Raw genomic sequence first — 25,258 nt, 5'->3', positions numbered from 1 at the left:
GATTTCTGAGTGACCCCCCCGGTGGTTTGTGACATATTGGTGGCATAGCGGTGGGATCGAGATAATAGTGTGTGTGAGTGTGAGACCCATACTCCCAGACACTAAAGACTGCCTGCAGCAGCTGTGGCTGCTGGGGTCTTCAGACTAGCTTAACACTAGAGTGTCAGAGTGCAGATACTGTAAGGTGTGTGGAGGCATCAGGTGTCAGTTCTGTGTCAGTGACCAAAAGTCTGCAAGAATGGCTGATGGCACCAGGAGCAGAGCTATGCAACTGGCCAATGCTAAGGCAGGAGCCGAAGAGAGGGAGGACGGTGCTGTGGACAGCAATGAGGAGGTTGCCCACGAGTCCTCCAGGAGCTCGACGCCAGAAAACCGTTCTGCCGAGGACATTGCGCAACCTGGCACTGCTGGACAAGATGAGGAGGAGCTCACCCAAGGTTCCTCAACGAGCCAGATGCCAGCCCTCCGCTCTGAAAGGGACAGTGAATCGCCTAGCTCTGCAGCGTGCCGCAGATCACCACGTGCCATTCCACCGAGCCTGGGAGGCTCGGATAGCCTTCTTCAAATGGCTATGGCCCTTCTCCAGGCTGGAGACCAGAAGGGCTACAAGGAACTCCTGGCAGAGCGCAGGGCAGAGCGGCAGGCAGCGCGTGACGCTGAGGCTGCGGAGCGGCACGCAGAGCGTGAGGCTGCGGAGCGAGAGCGGCAGGCAGCGCGTGAAGAGCGAGAGCGACAGGCAGACCGTGACTACCAGCTGCAGCTAGCTCAGCTCCGGCCCTCATCAGCCACATGTGACCTTCGAGACACCAAACTTCCAAAGGTCCGTGTTGAGGACTTCCCAGTGCTGGAGAAGGATGGAGACTTGGACTCTTTCTTGACTGCTTTTGAACGGACTTGCTTGCAGCACCATCTGGACAAGGACCAGTGGGCCAAATACCTGACCCCCCGTTTAAGGGGTAAGGCCCTGGATATCCTTGGGGACTTGCCTGCTGAGGCAGATCAGGGCTACGACACCATCAAGCGGGCCCTGATCCAACAGTACAACCTCACTCCAGAGTCCTACCGCAAGAAGTTCCGGAGCCTACAGAAGGGACCAAAGGACTCCTGGGCTGACCACCGGCGGGCACTTGCCCGAGCTGCCGACCACTGGACCCAAGGCCTGCAGCTTTCCACTGGACCGGAGATCCTGGACTTGTTCATCACGGAGCAACTCTTGTGGAACTGCCCTGAGGATCTCCGCCAGTTCATCCGAGACCAGAAGCCAAAGGGGTCCACGGCTACAGCTGCCCTTGCCGATGACTACACCAACAACCGGGCCCCTGAGGCCAGGAGAGCGGCCACCAGCAGCACCTGGAGAGGGGGTAAGATGAATTCTGCGACTGCCCCACCTGCCCCTAGACTGCAGGGGGTGTCCCCCTCAACTCCCCTCTCCAGGCCCGTGGCGGAACCAAGACGGTGCCACCAGTGCAACCTACCTGGACACTTCAAGGCCATGTGCCCTCAGCGTCCCAAGGCCCCGGCTCCGTCCCCGTCCCAAGGGCCGCCCAAGGTGTATTGTGTGGGTGGGGGTGGTGGTAGGTCCCTGGACAGCTTCCAACCTGTCACCGTCGGCCGGTCTGTGACCATAGGACTGCGAGACAGCGCCTCGGAGGTGACTCTGGTGCGGCCTGAGATGGTGTCCCCCCAAGACTTGATCCCTGGAAAAACCCTCGCTGTCTCCGGGATTGGAGGCACTGACCCGGCGCTGCCTGTTGCTGACATTTATGTGGACTGGGGCGCAGGGCGGGGGGTGAGGGAGGTGGGGGTAACTGATCGGATCCCCGCAAACGTGCTACTTGGGACAGATTTGGGGCAGATAACCTCCCAGTTTGGGCCCCAACCAAGGGCTGAACCTTCGGCCAGTACTGACATGCCTCCGGACAATGTTAATGTGTTATCTATGAATGATGTAAGGGAGGAGGGAGTGAACTCTGATATTTCTGCTTGCATAGACACCATAGACACACACACAGCTGCAGCTGTGACAGGGGAGGGGGTCAGAGAAAGGTGTGACAATGCCTCTACAAGTAATCAGCCTGTGAGCTGGGATCTGCTGCCCTCTGCAGGGATAAGCAGAGAGCAGGGTGCTGCAGGGGGAGGACCAGTGTGTGGGGTGGGGGCTACCACAGCAAATGTGGGGTCCCCAGAGATTTCACAGCGGGGTTCTGTTGCTGCAGGAGGGGAACAGGCAGGTGAGATTGGGGCCGGTCCAGGAGCGGAAGTGCTCCCAGGTAAGATCTCGGTGCATGGTTCCCCCACAACCGGGGTGTCAGGAAGCCAGGTAGGTCTGCCTGAACCGGCGACTTGGTCAGGAACGGAGGAGGAGCAGGCACGACCCACGGTCGCAGCGGCTGTGGCCGCTGTCACCCGCAGTGGGAGTGCTGGAAGCCAAGGGGCCTCCCGGAGGTCCGATAGCTCTTCCCCTTCTGACCAAGTGGCAGCCGAGTCAGGTGGAGGCCAGGACACAGGTCCCGGGGTACTGACTGAAGATGTGACAGTCTCGTCGATTCTGGCCACATCTAGTCAGGGGTTTCAGGCAGCGTTAGAAGCTGACGACAGCCTGAAAGCTCTTAAGGAGCAGGCGGCACAGCCTCCCTCGGACTCGGACCCGGAGCGAGTGGTCTGGGACCAAGGACGGCTGTACCGGGCCACGGTCCAGCAGGGTTCACCGGAGGCGTGGCCCAGGGACCGACAGTTGGTGGTACCCTATCCGTTCCGGACGGAGTTGTTGCGGATCGCACATGAGATTCCGATGGCCGGACACCTAGGGATCGCTAAGACCAAGGCCAGGTTAAACCAGCATTTCTACTGGCCAAAAATGGGGGCCGATGTGGCTGCCTACTGCCGTTCGTGTGAAACCTGTCAGAGAGTGGGGAAGGCGGGGCCACGCCCCAAAGCCCCACTAGTATCTCTGCCAATCATCGATGAGCCTTTCAGGAGGGTGGCTGTGGATCTGGTCGGCCCGCTGGCCATCCCCAGCAGCTCCGGGAAACGCTTCCTACTGACGGTAGTGGACTATGCCACCCGGTACCCAGAAGCAGTGGCCTTGTCGTCCATTCGGGCTTACAAGGTGGCCACCGCATTGCTGGAGATTTTCTCCCGAGTGGGTTTTCCCCAGGAAATGCTCACTGACCGGGGGACCCAATTCATGTCCCAGCTGATGGAGGCCCTCTGTAAGCAAGTCCAGGTGCGACATCTGGTGGCCAGCCCGTACCATCCACAGACTAATGGCCTGTGCGAGCGGTTCAATGGCACCTTAAAGCAGATGCTTAAGATGTTGGTCGACTCCCATGGGCGTGACTGGGAGCGGTATCTCCCACACCTGTTATTTGCTTACCGGGAGGTTCCACAGGCCTCAACAGGATTCTCACCGTTTGAGCTCCTGTACGGGCGACGTGTGCGGGGCCCCCTGGCTCTGGTGAAAGAGGCTTGGGAAGGGGATTTGGCCACCCCTGGAGTGTCGGTTATCGAGTATGTCATGCGCTTCCGGGACAAGATGCAGGCCTTGACGCAACTGGTACACGACAATATGGCTCAAGCCCAGGCCGATCAGAAGCGTTGGTACGACCAGAACGCTTGTGAGAGGACCTACCAAGTGGGTCAAGAGGTGTGGGTACTGGTCCCCGTACCACAGGACAAGCTTCAGGCAGCCTGGGAAGGCCCATACCTCGTGTACCAGCAGCTCAACCCTGTAACGTACCTGGTCACCCTGGACCCTGCCCGTGGAAGGCGGAAGCCCTTCCATGTGAACATGATGAAGGCACATCATGAGCGGGAGGCATGTGCGCTCCCCGTGTGCAACCTGCCCGAGGAGGGAGAAGCGGAAACCCTCTTGGATATGCTAGCCCAGGTTAGGGCAGGCGGATCCATTGAGGATGTGGAGGTTGGCCACCAGCTCTTGGAAGACCAACGGTCCCAGCTGTGGGCCACCCTCCTCCCCTTCCGGGGGTTGTTTACCAACCAGCCCGGAAGGACTGACTTGGCTGTCCATCACGTGGACACTGGGGATCATCCCCCGATCCGGCGTTCAGCATATCGGGTCTCCCTGGAGGTGCAGCAACACATGCGCCAGGAGATTGACGAGATGCTGAAGCTGGGGGTGATCCAGGCATCCAACAGCGCTTGGGCCTCGCCTGTAGTCCTCGTCCCTAAGAAGGACCGAACCACTCGGTTCTGCGTGGACTACAGGGGGCTCAATGCGGTCACGGTCGCCGATGCGTACCCAATGCCACGCATCGATGACCTGCTCGATCAGTTGGCCGGGGCTCAGTACCTGACCATCATGGATCTGAGCCGGGGATATTGGCAGATCCCCCTGACTCGCAAGGCCAGGGAACGCTCTGCCTTTATTACCCCATTTGGACTGTACGAGTCCACGGTGATGCCATTCGGGATGAGGAATGCCCCTGCCACTTTCCAGCGGATGGTCAACACCCTGCTCAAGGGACTTGAAGGGTACGCGGCCGCGTACCTGGATGACATTGCCGTCTTCAGTCCCACCTGGGAGGACCACCTAGAGCATCTAGCACAGGTGCTCAGGCGGATCCACCGGGCAGGTTTGACCATCAAGCCGGGAAAGTGTCAGCTGGCCATGAGCGAGGTCCAGTACCTCGGTCACCGGGTAGGCGGGGGAACACTGAAGCCCGAGCCTGAGAAAGTGGAAGCCATCGCATCCTGGCCCACCCCCAGGACCAAGAAGCAGGTGATGTCCTTCTTGGGGACCGCTGGGTACTATAGGAGGTTTGTTCCATGCTATAGTAGCCTGGCAAAGCCCTTGACGGACCTCACCAAGAAGAAGCTGCCCTCTGCAGTCGATTGGACAATGGACTGCGAGACAGCCTTCCGGGCCCTAAAGGACGCCCTGTCCAGCCCGCCCGTGCTACAGGCAGCCGACTTCACGCGGCCGTTTGTAGTACAGACCGACGCCAGTGACTTCGGCCTCGGTGCGGTGCTCAGCCAGGTGGACTCTGCGAGCCAAGAGCACCCAGTCTTGTACCTGAGCAGGAAGCTGTTACCAAGGGAAGTTGCCTATTCCACGATGGAGAAGGAGTGCCTGGCCATAGTGTGGGCCCTGCAGCGTCTGCAACCCTATCTATACGGGCGCCACTTCATCGTGGAGACGGACCACAATCCCCTCAGCTGGTTGCACACCGTCTCTGGGACGAATGGGCGATTGTTGCGATGGAGCCTTGCGCTCCAGCAATACAACTTCACCATTCGCCACAAAAGGGGCCGTGACCACGGTAACGCAGACGGGCTGTCCCGACAAGGAGAGGTCGCGGACGGGCGCACGGGGGAACACCGGAGTGTGCTGCCCCCTAGCGCCCTCAAAAGGGGGGAGGTGTGAGGCAAATCCCGGGATATGAAGATGAATTATGACTCCAGTCATAATCCCTCATCACTCCCTGGCAGTGCCCCCTCCCTTCTTGTTCTCAGTGTTCCACTTACACCTCCATGGCCATGTCCTGTGATATGGAGATGAGGTGGTGTGGGAACAATGGACACAGGATGACTCCCTGCCGTCACCCTGTAGTAGGAGCTGCTATCTAATTAGCAAGGCTATGGAAATAGCCAGACAGAACGACTCCAGTAAAAAATGGTTCATATCTCGCAAGCCATATTTCCGATAAATATGGCAACCATAAAAATGGTGTCTCCGCATGTGGACGATGCCGGCACCCCCTTTTTATGGGAGCAGGACATTGGGAAATGCCCCAGGCGTGATATCAGCCAATGGGGAACTGGCAGACAGGTCATGAGTCCCCTCGTTCTGTAGCTAAATTCATAACTGTCACAATGAGAGCATTGGCGTCCGCCTACGACGCTCCCAGGCAAAGTTATGGCCAATATCCCCTTTGCTGGATAATTCTGATCCATGCAGGGGGAGTGGCAGTGCTTCCCTGTGAGGTCACTAAGGTAGGAGGGGACCTGGATCTGCCCAGGTTGATAACCCTACTTCGGCCATTTTCCAGTGTTCTTCTGCTCGGGGGCCTGGTTGGGAAAGACCTGTGAGGGAGTTCCTGGAAACCTGGTCTACAGCGCCCCCCTGTGGCCAGACGCAACAAGGTAACTGCTGGAACTGTGTATGCCTGTTTGTAACCCATGCTTTGATTGTAACTGTACTCTGACATATGTATATTCTGTAGATTCCCTATTGTATATATTGTAGTTTCTAGTGTGCTTTAGGCTGATTAAATTATATAATTAATCTTGGGCTGTTCTGTTATCTCGATCTTGAATCCCACGTCTGTGTGTTCGGCTAATAGTTACCGTAAATCGGTTGGTGGCAGCGAATTGTGCCAAGGATTATTGTGGGGAGGCCAGTGAGATTCGGGGAGATTTTATATATTCCGCCCGCGGAGGTCGGGGGAATATATACCCTACTCTCACCGGGGACCCTTCAATAATCGGCATAAGTAGTATAGCGGCCTCCTTGCTTATTGTCGGGCAATTCCATAATTGGCCTGACTATAAGAGGGGCGCTAGAGAGCGCGTCACGTGCTCTGTCTGTCGGTCGGGAGGTATAAAGGAGGGGTGACCCCCACTTGTTACCCCCCGATTGTGACGTACTGGTAGCCAGCGCGGGGGATTTCTGAGTGACCCCCCCGGTGGTTTGTGACAGGCCCCATCTACACTCTATTTCACAATAGGCCCCATCCATGTCCGATTTCACAATAGGCCCCATCCACGTCCGATTTCACAAAAGACCCCATCTACACTCTATTTCACAATAGGCCCCATCCACGTCCGATTTGACGATAGGCCCCATCCACGTCCGATTTGACGATAGGCCCCATCCACGTCCGATTTGACGATAGGCCCCATCCACGTCCGATTTGACGATAGGCCCCATCCACGTCCGATTAGACGATAGGCCCCATCCACGTCCGATTTCACAATAGGCCCCATCCACGTCCGATTTGACGATAGGCTCCATCCACGTCCGATTTGACGATAGGCCCCATCCACGTCCGATTTGACGATAGGCCCCATCCACGTCCGATTTGACGATAGGCCCCATCCACTTCCGATTTGACGATAGGCCCCATCCACGTCCGATTTGACAATAGGCCCCATTCACGTCCGATTTGACGATAGGCCCCATCCACGTCCGATTTGACGATAGGCCCCATCCACGTCCGATTTGACGATAGGCCCCATCCACGTCCGATTTGACAATAGGCCCCATTCACGTCCGATTTGACGATAGGCCCCATCCACGTCCGATTTGACGATAGGCCCCATCCACGTCCGATTTGACGATAGGCCCCATCCACGTCCGATTTGACGATAGGCCCCATCCACGTCCGATTTGACGATAGGCCCCATCCACGTCCGATGTTACGCAGCTGAGCCTATCATTGTTTCTTATTACCGGACAGCACACGGACACACTATAGTCCACGTCTCCTTCCATGTGTCCATTTTTTTTTAAATTTATCCTCTATGTCCAGATTTTCTCTTTAGGTTTTTTTTTATTATTTTGTAGGAAACTTTTTTTTTTTGTAGAATAAAACCCTGTGAATGATATCAGTAAGTTTCCTGCAATGAGATCTGTTGTCAGATCCGAGCTCCGGCGCTGGATGGGAGGCGTTCGGGTGGGAGGGTTGTGACAGCTCCATGTCAGCGCATCCAGGAGAATCGCTCTTTGTGCCGCCATACAGTGAGTGGCAGCCCCATGTAAGCTAATTAAGCAATTAACACATGAGCTAAACACAAAAGTCAGGTATTTTATATCCATGGATGAATGAGCCTTTAGTCTGTCGATGTAGAAAATCTCATGCTGTAAGTAACGGCAGACATGTAAGGAGCCATCAAACCACTGTCTCTTGCTGATGAGCTGCCGGCTCCTCGTGGGCGGCGACCTGGACGGGTTCAGATCACCCAATAGCAGAGAGGACAGAACATTCCACTAGTCCCTGGTGGGCCGGGACTAAAATACAATTATTGGTCCCGCAGAATTTATGCCCTGTCGTTGGAGTCGGACCAATCTATAGCAAAAAAACAGGATGAAAGAAAGGTAACCCCATCTGTAGACCATACAAGCCCTTGACATGTTCTCTCCCTTAAAGGGGCGTTGAACCTGGCATCTGCTGCTGCCATAATGAAGATTTCCAATTAGCAGCCCCCATCTTTATCTAACTATACACACAATGGGTCAAAAGGAAAGCACAAACTGACTGCTCAAACCAAGCCCAGCACCCTGTAGGGAACGTAACCTAAATAAAAGTTTGACCCACTGGAACCCAAATTCATTGTTGTGTTTGAAAGAAGTTTATCTTTTTTCATATAGGTTAATGACGTGCTCAGCGCACCCTAGGCGTGGCCAGACAGTTCTGTGCACCCTAGGCGTGGCCAGACAGTTCTGTGCACCCTGGGCGTGGCCAGACAGTTCTGTGCATCCTGGGCGTGGCCAGACAGTTCTTTGCACCCTGGGCGTGGCCAGACAGTTCTGTGCACCCTGGGCGTGGCCAGACAGTTCTTTGCACCCTAGGCGTGGCCAGACAGTTCTGTGCATCCTGGACGTGGCCAGACAGTTCTGTGCACCCTGGGCGTGGCCAGACAGTTCTGTGCACCCTGGGCATGGCCAGACAGTTCTGTGCACCCTGGGCGTGGCCAAACAGTTCTGTGCACCCTGGGCGTGGCCAGACAGTTCTGTGCACCCTGGGCGTGGCCAGACAGTTCTTTGCACCCTAGGCGTGGCCAGACAGTTATGTGCATCCTGGGCGTGGCCAGACAGTTCTGTGCACCCTGGGCGTGGCCAGACAGTTCTGTGCACCCTGGGCGTGGCCAGATAGTTCAGTGCACCCTGGGCGTGGCCAGACAGTTCTGTGCACCTTGGGCGTGGCCAGACAGTTCTATGCACCCTGGGCGTGGCCAGACAGTTCTGTGCACCCTGGGCGTGGCCAGACAGTTCTGTGCACCCTTTGCGTGGCCAGACAGTTCAGTGCACCCTGGGCGTGGCCAAGCATATCATTAGCATATATGAATAAAATAGCAATTTGTGAACATGCAGATTTTTATTAGGGTTGTGCTCTACAAAACATGCTGGGCTTGGTTTGATCAGTCATTTTGTGCTGCCAGACTCTTTTAAAGGGATCGTCCAGTACGGTGTCTCGCCTGTCTACAGGCTGCCTGTGGTATTGCACCTTATTCGCGGAGCAGTAATACCAGACACCACCTGTCAGCAGGGGTGGCGCTGTTGTTGGATGTAGACGGCCATGGTTTTCTAATTCTTACTGTCTTACAAGATGAACATTTCTAGGGTAGATTTTTTTTTCTCAAATGAAAGCAAAAAAGTCCCGGCCCCATCGCGGGTGAATAGACGGTCAGTGGGGGGACAGGACGGGGGGGGGGGGCGGCTCGTTACCGGACATTGATGACTACGTGGATAGTACAAAGCCCCTTTCTCCCTGAGGTCGGGGTCGCCCGTGGCCTCGCGCCTCATTAACCACCATTCCACTCTCATAACAGTAAATTGGAGGCAATGATGGGCGGCCGCGATGTTCTGATCTTCATATCAAAGAGATGAGACGCCGGAGACGCCATCGCCCCCCCCCCCCCCCCCCCCCCCCGATTTTATTATGATGTGTGTAATTATACAGGGTGCCGAGGTCAGGGTTCTGGGGGCTGCAGCGAGCCGGTGCCGGGAGCCAGAACATCATTTTAAAGACGTATTCCCATATTAGTAGGATTGTCCATCACTAAGTGATCGCTTGGGGTCTGATCTCTGATACTGAGGGGCCGCTGCAGGTCATCTGTGCAGGGAGCCGGCGCCGGTCACCAGTTTCTCTGTTGTTTGTTTTGCTGAAGGTGCTGGTCCTACGTGGGACATGTGGGGGGCGCACAAGACCTGTCCCTCATGAATCCGGGGTGTCTGCACCGGGGGATAATACAGCACGAGCTGCTGCACTCGCTGGGCTTCCAACACGAGCAATGCCGCAGCGACCGGGACAAGTACATCCGCATCAACTGGGGCAACATCAGCCAAGGTACGACCGGGCCAACTGTGATGGAGGGCGGATAGATGGCCGTATACCTGGGAGGAGGAATAGATGGCTGTATACCTGGGGAGGGTGAATAGATGGCCTCTACCTGGGGAGGGTGAATAGATGGCTGTATACCTGGGGAGGGTGAATAGATGGCCGTATACCTGGGGAGGGTGAATAGATGGCCTCTACCTGGGGAGGGTGAATAGATGGCCGTATACCTGGGGAGGGTGAATAGATGGCTGTATACCTGGGGAGGGTGAATAGATGGCCTCTACCTAGGGAGGGTGAATAGATGGCCTCTACCTGGGAGGAGGAATAGATGGCTGTATACCTGGGGAGGGTGAATAGATGGCCGTATACCTGGGGAGGGTGAATAGATGGCCTCTACCTGGGAGGAGGAATAGATGGCCGTATACCTGGGGAGGGTGAATAGATGGCCTCTACCTGGAGAGAGTGAATAGATGGCCGTATACCTGGGGAGGGTGAATAGATGGCCGTCTACCTGTGAGGAGGAATAGATGGCCGTCCACCTGGGAGATGAATAGATGGCCTCTACCTGGGGAGGACGAATAGATGGCCTCTACCTGGGGAGGGTGAATAGATGGCCGTCCACCTGGGAGATGAATAGATGGCCTCTACCTGGGGAGGACGAATAGATGGCCTCTACCTGGGGAGGGTAAATAGATAGCCGTCCACCCGGGAGGACAATTTATGGCCGTCCACCCGGGAGGACAATTTATGGCCGTCCACCCAGGAGGACAATTTATGGCCGTCCACCCGGGAGGACAATTTATGGCCGTCCACCCGGGAGGACAATTTATGGCCGTCCACCCGGGAGGACAATTTATGGCCGTCCACCCGGGACGACAATTTATGGCCGTCCACCCGGGAGGACAATTTCTGGCCGTCCACCCGGGAGGACAATTTCTGGCCGTCCACCCGGGAGGACAATTTCTGGCCGTCCACCCGGGAGGACAATTTCTGGCCGTCCACCCGGGAGGACAATTTATGGCCGTCCATCCGAGAGTACGAATAGATGGCCATCCACCTGGGAGAATTAATAGATGACCGTATACCCGGGAGGACGAATAGATGGCCGTATACCCGGGAGGACTAATAGATGGCCGTCCACCCGGGAGGACGATTTATGGCCGTCCACCCGGGAGGGCAATTTATGGCCGTCCACCCGGGAGGACAATTTATGGCCGTCCATCCGGGAGGACAATTTATGGCCGTCCACCCGGGAGGACAATTTCTGGCCGTCCACCCGGGAGGACAATTTCTGGCCGTCCACCCGGGAGGACAATTTCTGGCCGTCCACCCGGGAGGACAATTTCTGGCCGCCCACCCGGGAGGACAATTTATGGCCGTCCATCCGAGAGTACGAATAGATGGCCATCCACCTGGGAGAATTAATAGATGACCGTATACCCGGGAGGACGAATAGATGGCCGTATACCCGGGAGGACGAATAGATGGCCATCCACCCGGGAGGACGATTTATGGCCGTATACCTGGGGAGGGTGAATAGATGGCCTCTACCTGGAGAGAGTGAATAGATGGCCGTATACCTGGGGAGGGTGAATAGATGGCCGTCTACCTGTGAGGAGGAATAGATGGCCGTCCACCTGGGAGATGAATAGATGGCCTCTACCTGGGGAGGACGAATAGATGGCCTCTACCTGGGGAGGGTGAATAGATGGCCGTCCACCTGGGAGATGAATAGATGGCCTCTACCTGGGGAGGACGAATAGATGGCCTCTACCTGTGGAGGGTAAATAGATAGCCGTCCACCCGGGAGGACAATTTATGGCCGTCCACCCGGGAGGACAATTTATGGCCGTCCACCCGGGAGGACAATTTATGGCCGTCCACCCGGGAGGACAATTTATGGCCGTCCACCCGGGAGGACAATTTATGGCCGTCCACCCGGGAGGACAATTTATGGCCGTCCACCCGGGACGACAATTTCTGGCCGTCCACCCGGGAGGACAATTTCTGGCCGTCCACCCGGGAGGACAATTTCTGGCCGTCCACCCGGGAGGACAATTTCTGGCCGTCCACCCGGGAGGACAATTTATGGCCGTCCACCCGGGAGGACAATTTATGGCCGTCCATCCGAGAGTACGAATAGATGGCCATCCACCTGGGAGAATTAATAGATGACCGTATACCCGGGAGGACGAATAGATGGCCGTATACCCGGGAGGACTAATAGATGGCCGTCCACCCGGGAGGACAATTTATGGCCGTCCACCCGGGAGGGCAATTTATGGCCGTCCACCCGGGAGGACAATTTCTGGCCGTCCACCCGGGAGGACAATTTCTGGCCGTCCACCCGGGAGGACAATTTCTGGCCGTCCACCCGGGAGGACAATTTCTGGCCGTCCACCCGGGAGGACAATTTATGGCCGTCCATCCGAGAGTACGAATAGATGGCCATCCACCTGGGAGAATTAATAGATGACCGTATACCCGGGAGGACGAATAGATGGCCGTATACCCGGGAGGACGAATAGATGGCCGTCCACCCGGGAGGACGATTTATGGCCGTCCACCCGGGAGGGCAATTTATGGCCGTCCACCCGGGAGGACAATTTATGGCCGTCCATCCGGGAGGACAATTTATGGCCGTCCACCCGGGAGGACAATTTCTGGCCGTCCACCCGGGAGGACAATTTCTGGCCGTCCACCCGGGAGGACAATTTCTGGCCGTCCACCCGGGAGGACAATTTCTGGCCGCCCACCCGGGAGGACAATTTATGGCCGTCCATCCGAGAGTACGAATAGATGGCCATCCACCTGGGAGAATTAATAGATGACCGTATACCCGGGAGGACGAATAGATGGCCGTATACCCGGGAGGACGAATAGATGGCCATCCACCCGGGAGGACGATTTATGGCCGTCCACCTGGGAGATGACTAGATGGCCAGCCACCTGGAAGAATGAATAGATGACCGTCTACCCAGAAGGAAGAATAGATGGCCGTTCACCCGGGAGGACAATTTATGGACGTCCATCTGGGAGATGACTAGATGACCGTCTACCCGGGAGGAAGAATAGATGAACGTCCACCCGGGAGGACGAATAAATGTCCGTCCACCTGGGAGATGAATAGATGGTCGTCTACCCGGGAGGACGAATAGATGACCGTCTACCCGGAAGGACAATTTATGGACGTCCACCTGGGAGATGAATAGATGGCCGTTCACCCGGGAGGACAATTTATGCACGTCCAACTGGGAGATGAATAGATGACCGTCTACCCGGGAGGAAGAATAGATGGCCGTCCACGCTCGTCACCACATTGCCCGCTGCTGTTTCCGCCATTCATTGTCGTCCTATTCCTTTCTAGACAAAGAACGCAATTTCTACAAGATGAGCACCCAGAACCTCGGCGTCCCCTACGATTACCTCTCCGTGTTACACTACGGCAAGTAAGTATGGAGGACAACGACGGAGGAGACATGAGAAAGCCTCACAGGTATCGTCATGTAACACACCGGAAGCTCATGGGGACCTGGGGGGCTCGAGGGAAGAAGGGAAGGGGCGCGGGGGGACCTGGGGGGCTCGAGGGAAGAAGGGAAGGGGCGCGGGGGGACCTGGGGGGCTCGAGGGAAGAAGGGAAGGGACGCGGGGGGACCTGGGGGGCTCGAGGGAAGAGGGGACGGGGCGCGGGGGGACCTGGGGGGCTCGAGGGAAGAAGGGAAGGGGCGCGGGGGGACCTGGGGGGCTCGAGGGAAGAAGGGAAGGGACGCGGGGGGACCTGGGGGGCTCGAGGGAAGAGGGGACGGGGCGCGGGGGGACCTAGGGGGCTCGAGGGAAGAAGGGAAGGGGCGCGGGGGGACCTGGGGGGCTCGAGGAAAGAAGGGAAGGGGCGCGGGGAGCTTTATACCATATGAAAATGCAAAAAAACCACAACATTTTAATCATCTCCCCGCCCCCCCCATCAGAAATAAAGGAATGACAAAAATCGACAAGTCTGCAAAAATCTGATCAAAATATAAAATGATTTAACCCATAAAGAAAATGAAGACGCCCACGTGGCCTCACTATTACTCGCCCACGTGGCCTCACTATTACTCGCCCATGTGGCCTCACTATTACTCGCCCGTCCACGTGGCCTCTCTATTACTCGCCCGTCCTCATTACGTCTTTTCTCTTGTTCCTATAGATTTGCTTTTGCCACTGATACAGGGAAGCCCACCCTGGAGCCGACCGGAGACCCCCAGGCCCTGATTGGACAACGCGTCGGGTTAAGTTCTTTGGATGTTGCCAAGATCAACAAACTCTACGAATGCAGTTAAGTTGGAGAATGAGCTGAGACGTGTGATTGTGGAAGAGAAGGGTCAGAAGCTGCTTGGAGTTGTAGTTCCACAGCTGTAGTTCCGCCTTGTACTGAGCACACAGGGGCCGCACGGCTGCAGGTTGATTTCTACAGGAAGTTTTCTATAACTTCTTATCGATCAGAGCAAGTGAGATTGTAAAAATAGGGCACAGTGATAAATGGCCGACCCCCGAATGCAGGGGCGGGAGGTGAGCGGCCCACCAGATACCACCCCCATACCTCCAAAGGACCGGAAAAGGGGCACAGCCCCTCCTGCGGCCACTTAGAAATTGTGCCCCATAGTGCAGCGTCCCGCAGTGTGTCCGGCCATGATGCCTCTACCACCAGTGTCCTCGGCTGGAAGGCCCCGGCAGGGCACTAGCTTCACGCTCCTCTCTGATCTCTCAGATCTCTGCAGTCGGCTGCTGCCAGACGCACACGGGACCTTTTCATGGGAGTCCAAGAAGAATCCAAACCTGACGGCGGCTTGTGTGTGGCTGATCCGCGTCCCAGAGGACAAGGTACTGGCATAAATGACGGCTGAGCCTTGTAGTCCGTCAGCGTGCTACATGATGACAGCCATGTTTACATTGCCTTCGGCTGCTTCTACTTCCCTTCTCTTTAGGTTTTCCTGCAGTTTGAGTCCTTCATCATCCGGCCCTCCCCGGACTGCGCTCAGGCCTCCGTCACCGTGTACGATGGAATCAGCACCGCGTCCCCCATACTCATCAACCAGAGCTGCGGAAACGTGGCCCCGCTCGCCCAGATCTCCTCCGGAAGATTCATGAAGATAGAAGTTACCGGATCGGGGATCGGGAGCAGCTTTAAGGCGATGTACAGCGCAAGTGAGTGCATGGAGGTGTCTGAATGTGAGCGGCACGAGGCCGGTGCCCACAAAGAGCACGCCACGCCCTGGGGGACCGGCCACGTGTTCTGTGGACAGGGCATTGCTTACAGCTACCACTGTGTAATGCTTCACTCCACCATGTGGTGGCGCCGCAGAGAAATGAAACTCTCAGCCAGGATCCCTGCAGATCGCAGCTGATTGTTAGGCTGTGTGCACACACTGAGTTTTTGATGCATTTTTGGGTGCAGTTTTGTCACAAATCTACAGGCCTATTCTTATGCCAGCAAAGTTAATGAGAATTTTGAAGTGCTGTGCACACGTTGCAGATTTTTTTCCTTGCAGATTTGGTGCAGAAAATAAACTGCAACGTCAATTCTTTCTGTGTTTTTCCAGCCCAAATGCATAAAAACACATGCAAAAAAAATGCACCGAAAATGCATGCAAAAAATGCTCCGAAAACACATGCAAAAATGCTCCGAAAACACATGCATAAAATGCACAGAAAACACATGCATAAAATGCACAGAAAACACATGCAAAAAATGCTCCGAAAACGCATACAAAAAAATGCACTAAAAACGCATTCATAAAATGACCCGAAAATGCATGCAAAAAACTCACTGAAAACGCATTCATAAAATGACCCGAAAATGCACTAAAAACGCATGCATAAAATGCACTAAAAACGCATGCAAAAACCACACCAAAAACGCATGCAGAAAACGCGGCAAAAACTCACGTTTTTTTTGTACCAGGAAATGCAGATTGGGTGCAGAAATTTCTGCAACGTGTGCACATAGCTTTACCGGGTCATTTCACTGCACAGCACAAGTCACTGATTCCACTGAGTTGCCACCAGGTGGCGCCCTACACACAACGAATTCAGAGTGTCTTCAGTGTCCAGAATAATAGTGATGACCCCATGATTTTTTCGGGGGGTGAGGGGGGGGGGGGGTATTTACTTCTACATCTGGCGCCTTATTTTACGTAGACATCTTTATAATGGCGACTTTCTTATATTTCAGTAAAGTGTGGCGGATCCTTAATCAGCACAACCGGAAACTTTTCGACTCCACATTTCCCCTCTAAGTACCCCAACTCCGTGAACTGTGTTTGGGTCCTGTCCGCGCCCGCGGGAAATAAGGTGAGTGACCGTCTGACAACACCAGTGATTGTGGATGTGACGGGCTCCAGGCCTGGGGTAAAGGGTTAACATTTACACCACCTCACCATTGACTTCTATAGGGAATGTGTAAAAGTGAGAAATCCCCCCCCCCATTTTTGTGCTGACGAGGGGTAAAGTAACTTGTGCTTCCTTTGCAGATCACCCTCCAGGTGGCCCCGTTTACTCTGGAGCCGTCGCCCGGCTGCTCCTATGACTATTTCCTCCTCCGTGATGGCCGGCGACAGGTGAAGAAGTGCGGCCAGCTGCCCCGGATGGACTTCTCCTCGTCCAGCCATTCCCTCATGGTGCATTTCCACAGCGACTCCTCTGTGCAGGCCAGCGGCTTCTTGGCTACATACTCGTTCTGTAAGTAGATACGTTAGTATAGACCGGACACGCTGCCGCTCCAAAGTGTACGCAGCCACTGGTGCAGTACCGCTCATGGCCACTATCAGAACAGCACGGGGCGACTTCTGGCTCCCCAAAATCATTTGTTTCAAGGGGCCACTGCACCCCAGAACCGGCACAGCTCCGGCCATGAATGATACTGCAGATCTCCCCTATCCTGGGTCATACAGAACAGGAGAAAGCGACAGCACCATTCACAGCCCCCTCAATCAGCGCATCAGTGGGGGTGCCGGGAATCAGAACTGAAATAGCAGAGCTGGAGCAACAATGTAGCAAAACTGGAATAGTTATGTTGCAGAACTGGAACAATGATGTAACAGAGTTGTACATCATTAGGGCAAGTAGCAGAGCTGGAACAGTGATGTAGCAGAGTTGTCAGTGTAGGGCGAGTAGCAGAGCTGGGATAGTGATGTAGCAGAGTTGTAGCAATGTACGGCAAGTAGAGCTGGGGTAGTGATGTAGCAGTGTAGGGTGAGTAGCAGAGCTGGGGTAGTGATGTAGCAGAGTTGTAGCAGTGTAGGGAGAGTAGCAGAGCTGGGGTATTGATGTAGCAGAGTTGTAGCAGTGTAGGGCGAGTAGCAGAGCTGGGTAGTGGTGTAGCAGAGTTGTACCAGTGTAGGGCGAGTAGCAGAGCTGGGTAGTGATGTAGCAGAGTTGTAGCAGTGTAGGGCGAGTAGCAGAGCTGGGTAGTGATGTAGCAGAGTTGTAGCAGTGTAGGGCGAGTAGCAGAGCTGGGTAGTGATGTAGCAGAGTTGTAGCAGTGTAGGGTGAGTAGCAGAGCTGGGGTAGTGATGTAGCAGAGTTGTAGCAGTGTAGGGTGAGTAGCAGAGCTGGGTAGTGATGTAGCAGAGTTGTAGCAGTGTAGAGTGAGTAGCAGAGCTGGGTAGTGGTGTAGCAGAGTTGTACCAGTGTAGGGCGAGTAGCAGAGCTGGGTAGTGATGTAGCAGAGTTGTAGCAGTGTAGGGTGAGTAGCAGAGCTGGGTAGTGATGTAGCAGAGTTCTAGCAGTGTAGGGCGAGTAGCTGAGCTGGGTAGTGATGTAGCAGAGTTGTAGCAGTGGAATTCGCACATTCAGTAGTAGCAGAGCACTTTTTGGTGGTCCTGCGGTGACGTCTCAGGCGGATGTTGGGCTTCTACAGCTACTTTATACCCAAAAGGACAAGTGAGTCCATCAGATGGAAACCGGGGACGTTCAGAATAAGAGCTGTATACACAAAACGGTGGTATAGGAAACAGAGGGGTGGGCTCTGGGGACCCCCGATGCTATACGAGGGGGGGGCATGTTCCCTTGGAGGACAGCGGTGGCTGCCGGTGATGCCGCACTTCTAATATCAGATTAATTTCCTCCTTTGATCAGAGATTATTAATCTCCTGCGGTGAATAATCTGTAATGACAGATGATTGTGTGGTGGAATGTCGCCAGTCTGACCGTTATAACCTTATAATGGAGCGGTCACGTCCGCTGGAGAGGGATCAGACGGTAATTACAGCCGCCGCGGGGGGGGGGTGTTTAATTGCAGATCACCGTTATCAGCGCATGAAATCAGCAAAAGACTCCGCTCCTCTCACAGCTGGGACATTGCACCACAGCGGGGGCTGGAAGGGGGCTCCAGGACTTTAACATTGATGACCTATTAGTAGAACCTGGGGGTCCGACTCTTTGCGCTCCCACCCATCACCTAATCGAATGGTTTCACAAACCAGAAGTATCACAGCGCCACACTTTATATAGTGGCCACAAACGGTAGTGCAGCTACCATCCATCGTTAAATGGCTCAGACTACACAGGACTTGTTTGTAGTCTGTTTCCATAGAAACACATAGCTCTACATAGGCGCTGTAGGCACAGAACGATGGGGGATTTTATAACAACGCTATTGAAATTCCACCACCAAGAAAGAAAAGTGATCGGATTCCGGAAATCCCAGGACAGCGATGTTACTGATTCACAGATGACGAAAAACTGGAAACAACATTTTTCACATCATCTGGATTCCTCCAGTCTGGAGTCTGAGCCTCGTGCAGAAATCCCGGCTCTTCCGGCCTCGGCTGCGAGCACTGAGGTTATTAATGGTCGTCTGAGGAAGGTTCTGCCGCAGAATGTATCAGGATCCGCTGCTGGCAGCTCCTGTGCAATCACCAACCAATCACACCTCCAATGTGTTTGATGGAGACAAGTCCGGAGATGCTGCAGCCATGGGAGACGAGTCCGGAGACGCTGCAGCCATGGGAGACGAGTCCGGAGACGCTGCAGCTATGGGAGATGAGTCCGGAGACGCTGCAGCCATGGGAGACGAGTCCGGAGACGCTGCAGGACATGGGAGACGAGTCCGGAGACGCTGCAGGACATGGGAGACGAGTCCGGAGACGCTGCAGCCATGGGAGACGAGTCCGGAGACGCTGCAGCCATGGGAGACGAGTCCGGAGACGCTGCAGCCATGGGAGACGAGTCCGGAGACGCTGCAGCCATGGGAGACGAGTCCGGAGACGCTGCAGCCATGGGAGACGAGTCCGGAGACGCTGCAGGACATGGGAGACGAGTCCGGAGACGCTGCAGGACATGGGAGACGAGTCCGGAGACGCTGCAGCCATGGGAGACGTGTCCGGAGACGCTGCAGCCATGGGAGACGAGTCCGGAGACGCTGCAGGACATGGGAGACGAGTCCGGAGACGCTGCAGGACATGGGAGACGAGTCCGGAGACGCTGCAGCCATGGGAGACGAGTCCGGAGACGCTGCAGCCATGGGAGACGAGTCCGGAGACGCTGCAGCCATGGGAGACGAGTCCGGAGACGCTGCAGCCATGGGAGACGAGTCCAGAGACGCTGCAGTCATGGGAGACGAGTCCGGAGACGCTGCAGGACATGGGAGACGAGTCCGGAGACGCTGCAGGACATGGGAGACGAGTCCGGAGACGCTGCAGCCATGGGAGACGAGTCCGGAGACGCTGCAGGACATGGGAGACGAGTCCGGAGACGCTGCAGTCATGGGAGACGAGTCCGGAGACGCTGCAGCCATGGGAGACGAGTCCGGAGACGCTGCAGCCATGGGAGCAGGTTTAGGCCCCGCAGGTGCTCGCAGTAGTGCGAGGAACATGCAGCTTGGCGATGTCGTGTGGATAAATGTCTCTTGGGACACAGGGAAATGCCAACGCCGCTGGTTCCACCACCAAATCAATGTAACGCCGACCTGTTGATGCGTCAGGAATGGAGAGCTGTAAGTGGCGGGATTTCTGCATGGGGCTCAGACTGGATATATGCCCGTATCCTCCTCATTTGTAGGTCAGTGACGACCCCATCTGTAGGTGCCGTGGATGAATCCGGTCTGCACAGGTGACCCGTCCCTGTACTGAGCACAACATGACATAGTAACAGTGTGCCGTGGCCGTGGGCTTAGTGTGGACGACCCCACACACCACGCAACACCCGGACATTTTGGTGCCGTCCTATATTTCCTGTCCATGGCTTTTCAGCTTTGCAGCGTTGGGCATATTCTAAGTGTGAAGTGTCAGGGGCACCGGGGCATCTACAGGGCACTCCGGCTATAGGACGTGGGCACATAGTGGAGGAAGGGCCCAGCTGTGTCTCTGTACACATAGATCTCTATGGACGTGCGAGCTCCATAGGTGCACAGTATTATTACATATGATCCTCGTCTGTTCATCGCTTATTTCTACACTTGTGAATTTCAGCTTCATCATCACCAAGACCCAAGAATGATCGTCCATAATCCGCTGCAAAATCAGAAAATCAGCCGTGATTCCTCCGCTGGACAGCAGGTGGCGCAAAGGAAACTCACACCGAACAAATACATAAATCTCCAAGGACTATCCGCACGCTGGACACCGCAATGTACGGGAACAGATGGCGTCAGTGATCCTATCTGCACGGAAGATCACCTATAGCCAAAATAAATCCACTGCTTAGAAAGAAACATGCGTGACTAGTAATCTGTAACGATAGATTACTGATCCTGAGTTACCTCCAGTATTATACTCCAGAGCTGTGCTCACTATTCTGCTGGTGCAGTCACTGTACATACATTACATTACTGATCCTGAGTTACCCCCTGTATTACACTCCAGAGCTGCACTCACTATTCTGCTAGTGCAGTCACTGTGTATATACATTACATTACTGATCCTGAGTTACCTCCTGTATTATCCTCCAGAGCTGCACTCACTATTCTGCTGGTGCAGTCACTGTGTACATACATTACATTACTGATCCTGAGTTACCTCCTGTATTATCCTCCAGAGCTGCTCTTACTATTCTGCTGGTGCAGTCACTGTGTACATACATACATTACTGATCCTGAGTTACCTCCTGTATTATTCTCCAGAGCTGCTCTTACTATTCTGCTGGTGCAGTCACTGTGTACATACATTACTGATCCTGAGTTACCTCCTATATTATCCTCCAGAGCTGCACTCACTATTCTGCTGGTGCAGTCACGGTGTATATACATTACATTACTGATCCTGAGTTACCTCCTGTATTATACTCCACAGCTGCACTCACTATTCTGCTGGTGCAGTCACTGTGTACATACATACATTACTGATCCTGAGTTACCTCCTGTATTATCCTCCAGAGCTGCTCTTACTATTCTGCTGGTGCAGTCACTGTGTACATACATACATTACTGATCCTGAGTTACCTCCTGTATTATTCTCCAGAGCTGCTCTTACTATTCTGCTGGTGCAGTCACTGTGTACATACATTACTGATCCGGAGTTACCTCCTATATTATCCTCCAGAGCTGCACTCACTATTCTGCTGGTGCAGTCACTGTGCACATACATTACATTACTGATCCTGAGTTACCTCCTGTATTATACTCCAGAGCTGCACTCACTATTCTGCTGGTGCAGTCACTGTGTACATACATTACTGATCCTGAGTTACCTCCTGTATTATCCTCCAGAGCTGCACTCACTATTCTGCTGGTGCAGTCACTGTGCACATACATTACATTACTGATCCTGAGTTACCTCCTGTATTATACTCCAGAGCTGCACTCACTATTCTGCTGGTGCAGTCACTGTGTACATACATTACTGATCCTGAGTTACCTCCTATATTATCCTCCAGAGCTGCACTCACTATTCTGCTGGTGCAGTCACTTTGTACATACATTGCTGATGGTGACTTGATCCATAGGGATAAACCTTTATTGTCTTGTGGTGGACACGTCCTTTAAGTGACAAGATATAAAATAACTGCAATCATGAATTACTGGTCACAAGTTACAGGAGCGGGAACGACCGGACAGAAAACGCCGGAAGGAGACAAGTCGCACAGTTTGTACAGAGGGAGGTAGGTTCATGGAAAAGAAGATCCCCTTCATCAGTGAAAGAGACGGCGAAACGTGGAACGTGCTCATAGTGATGCGCGTGAAGACGAGAGACAAATCCCGCGACCCCTTAGACACGTGTAATAACAGAACCAGCAGTTTTTCCACTTGGGGTTTGGATGAGCACCATGTCCGCTGTGTGCGGGTGTATACATCCAGACAAAAGAAATCACGAACCGTAGAGGACCGCAACATAGCAAATCACTCAGAAGTGATAGGGTTAAACCAGTGTCACCATTTAAAAGTGGTTTTCGTTAAACCATCGGTCCCACCATGATGTGGCATGTAGGTCATGTATTGGGCATACTGGTCATGTATTGGGCATACTGGTCGTGTATTGGGCATACTGGTCATGTAGGCTTCCAAAAAGATGGGCCATACAGGCCATACGTCATACATCGGCTCCTGGGATAGTGAACCAAAAGACCATCAAGGCTCTCAGGATGGTGTGCTGTACAGATCACATAGGCTCTCAGGATGGTGTGCTGTATAGATCACATAGGCTCTCAGGATGATGTGCTGTATAGATCACATAGGCTCTCAGGATGGTGTGCTGTATAGATCACATAGGCTCTCAGGATGATGTGCTGTATAGATCACATAGGCTCTCAGGATGATGTGCTGTACAGATCACATAGGCTCTCAGGATGATGTGCTGTATAGATCACCTAGGCTCTCAGGATGGTGTGCTGTATAGATCACCTAGGCTCTCAGGATGATGTGCTGTACAGATCACATAGGCTCTCAGGATGGTGTGCTGTACAGATCATGTAGGCTCTCAGGATGATGTGCTGTACAGATCACATAGGCTCTCAGGATGATGTGCTGTATAGATCACCTAGGCTCTCAGGATGGTGTGCTGTATAGATCACCTAGGCTCTCAGGATGGTGTGCTGTATAGATCATGTAGGCTCTCAGGATGGTGTGCTGTACAGATCACATAGGCTCTCAGGATGATGTGCTGTATAGATCACCTAGGCTCTCAGGATGGTGTGCTGTATAGATCACATAGGCTCTCAGGATGATGTGCTGTATAGATCACATAGGCTCTCAGGATGATGTGCTGTATAGATCACGTAGGCTCTCAGGATGGTGTGCTGTACAGATCACATAGGCTCTCAGGATGATGTGCTGTATAGATCACCTAGGCTCTCAGGATGGTGTGCTGTATAGATCACCTAGGCTCTCAGGATGGTGTGCTGTATAGATCATGTAGGCTCTCAGGATGGTGTGCTGTACAGATCACATAGGCTCTCAGGATGATGTGCTGTATAGATCACCTAGGCTCTCAGGATGGTGTGCTGTATAGATCACATAGGCTCTCAGGATGATGTGCTGTATAGATCACATAGGCTCTCAGGATGATGTGCTGTATAGATCACGTAGGCTCTCAGGATGGTGTGCTGTATAGATCACATAGGCTCTCAGGATGGTGTGCTGTATAGATCACGTAGGCTCTCAGGATGGTGTGCTGTACAGATCATGTAGGCTCTCAGGATGGTGTGCTGTACAGATCATGTAGGCTCTCAGGATGGTGTGCTGTATAGATCACGTAGGCTCTCAGGATGATGTGCTGTATAGATCACGTAGGCTCTCAGGATGGTGTGCTGTACAGATCATGTAGGCTCTCAGGATGGTGTGCTGTACAGATCATGTAGGCTCTCAGGATGGTGTGCTGTACTGATCACGTAGGCTCTCAGGATGGTGTGCTGTACTGATCACGTAGGCTCTCAGGATGGTGTGCTGTACAGATCATGTAGGCTCTCAGGATGGTGTGCTGTATAGATCACATAGGCTCTCAGGATGGTGTGCTGTATAGATCACATAGGCTCTCAGGATGGTGTGCTGTATATATAACATAGGCTCTCAGGATGGTGTGCTGTACTGATAACATAGGCTCTCAGGATGGTGTGCTGTATAGATCACATAGGCTCTCAGGATGGTGTGCTGTATAGATCACATAGGCTCTCAGGATGGTGTGCTGTATAGATCACATAGGCTCTCAGGATGGTGTGCTGTACAGATCACATAGGCTCTCAGGATGGTGTTCTGTACAGATCACATAGGCTCTCAGGATGGTGTGCTGTATAGATCACATAGGCTCTCAGGATGGTGTGCTGTACAGATCACATAGGCTCTCAGGATGGTGTGCTGTACAGATCACATAGGCTCTCAGGATGGTGTGCTGTACAGATCACATAGGCTCTCAGGATGGTGTGCTGTATAGATCACATAGGCTCTCAGGATGATGTGCTGTATAGATCACGTAGGCTCTCAGGATGGTGTGCTGTACAGATCATGTAGGCTCTCAGGATGGTGTGCTGTACAGATCATGTAGGCTCTCAGGATGGTGTGCTGTATAGATCACGTAGGCTCTCAGGATGATGTGCTGTATAGATCACGTAGGCTCTCAGGATGGTGTGCTGTACAGATCATGTAGGCTCTCAGGATGGTGTGCTGTATAGATCACATAGGCTCTCAGGATGGTGTGCTGTACTGATAACATAGGCTCTCAGGATGGTGTGCTGTATAGATCACATAGGCTCTCAGGATGGTGTGCTGTATAGATCACGTAGGCTCTCAGGATGATGTGCTGTATAGATCACGTAGGCTCTCAGGATGGTGTGCTGTACAGATCATGTAGGCTCTCAGGATGGTGTGCTGTATAGATCACATAGGCTCTCAGGATGGTGTGCTGTATAGATCACATAGGCTCTCAGGATGGTGTGCTGTACTGATAACATAGGCTCTCAGGATGGTGTGCTGTATAGATCACATAGGCTCTCAGGATGGTGAGCTGTATAGATCACATAGGCTCTCAGGATGGTGTGCTGTACTGATCACCTAGGCTCTCAGGATGGTGTGCTGTACTGATAACATAGGCTCTCAGGATGGTGTGCTGTATAGATCACATAGGCTCTCAGGATGGTGTGCTGCACGGATCACATAGGCTCTCAGGATGATGTGCTGTATAGATCACATAGGCTCTCAGGATGGTGTGCTGTATAGATCACATAGGCTCTCAGGATGGTGTGCTGTACAGATCACATAGGCTCTCAGGATGGTGTGCTGTACAGATCACATAGGCTCTCAGGATGGTGTGCTGTATAGATCACATAGGCTC

General features: G+C 53.8%; 1 protein-coding gene across 2 annotated transcripts in view; it reads left to right on the top strand.

The window, feature by feature from the left end:
* Window positions 1-20,712, top strand: part of LOC142255204 (embryonic protein UVS.2-like) — a 32,764-nt gene extending 12,052 nt beyond the window's left edge. For both annotated transcript variants that reach the window (XM_075326718.1, XM_075326717.1), the window contains exons 6-13: window positions 9,853-10,031; window positions 13,390-13,471; window positions 14,209-14,336; window positions 14,770-14,882; window positions 14,987-15,206; window positions 16,234-16,352; window positions 16,532-16,739; window positions 20,471-20,712. In XM_075326718.1, coding sequence (XP_075182833.1) covers window positions 9,853-10,031; window positions 13,390-13,471; window positions 14,209-14,336; window positions 14,770-14,882; window positions 14,987-15,206; window positions 16,234-16,352; window positions 16,532-16,739; window positions 20,471-20,508 — 1,087 coding nt within the window. In that variant the 3' untranslated portion in view covers window positions 20,509-20,712. The remainder of the gene's footprint in view (window positions 1-9,852; window positions 10,032-13,389; window positions 13,472-14,208; window positions 14,337-14,769; window positions 14,883-14,986; window positions 15,207-16,233; window positions 16,353-16,531; window positions 16,740-20,470) is intronic.
* The last annotated feature ends 4,546 nt before the right edge of the window (window positions 20,713-25,258 follow it).

This window comes from Anomaloglossus baeobatrachus, chromosome 10 (assembly GCF_048569485.1).
Source record: "Anomaloglossus baeobatrachus isolate aAnoBae1 chromosome 10, aAnoBae1.hap1, whole genome shotgun sequence".
Lineage (NCBI taxonomy): Eukaryota > Metazoa > Chordata > Amphibia > Anura > Aromobatidae > Anomaloglossus > Anomaloglossus baeobatrachus.
Note: the sequence above shows the minus strand (reverse complement) of the source record. Positions and strands in the feature narration are given on the sequence as shown.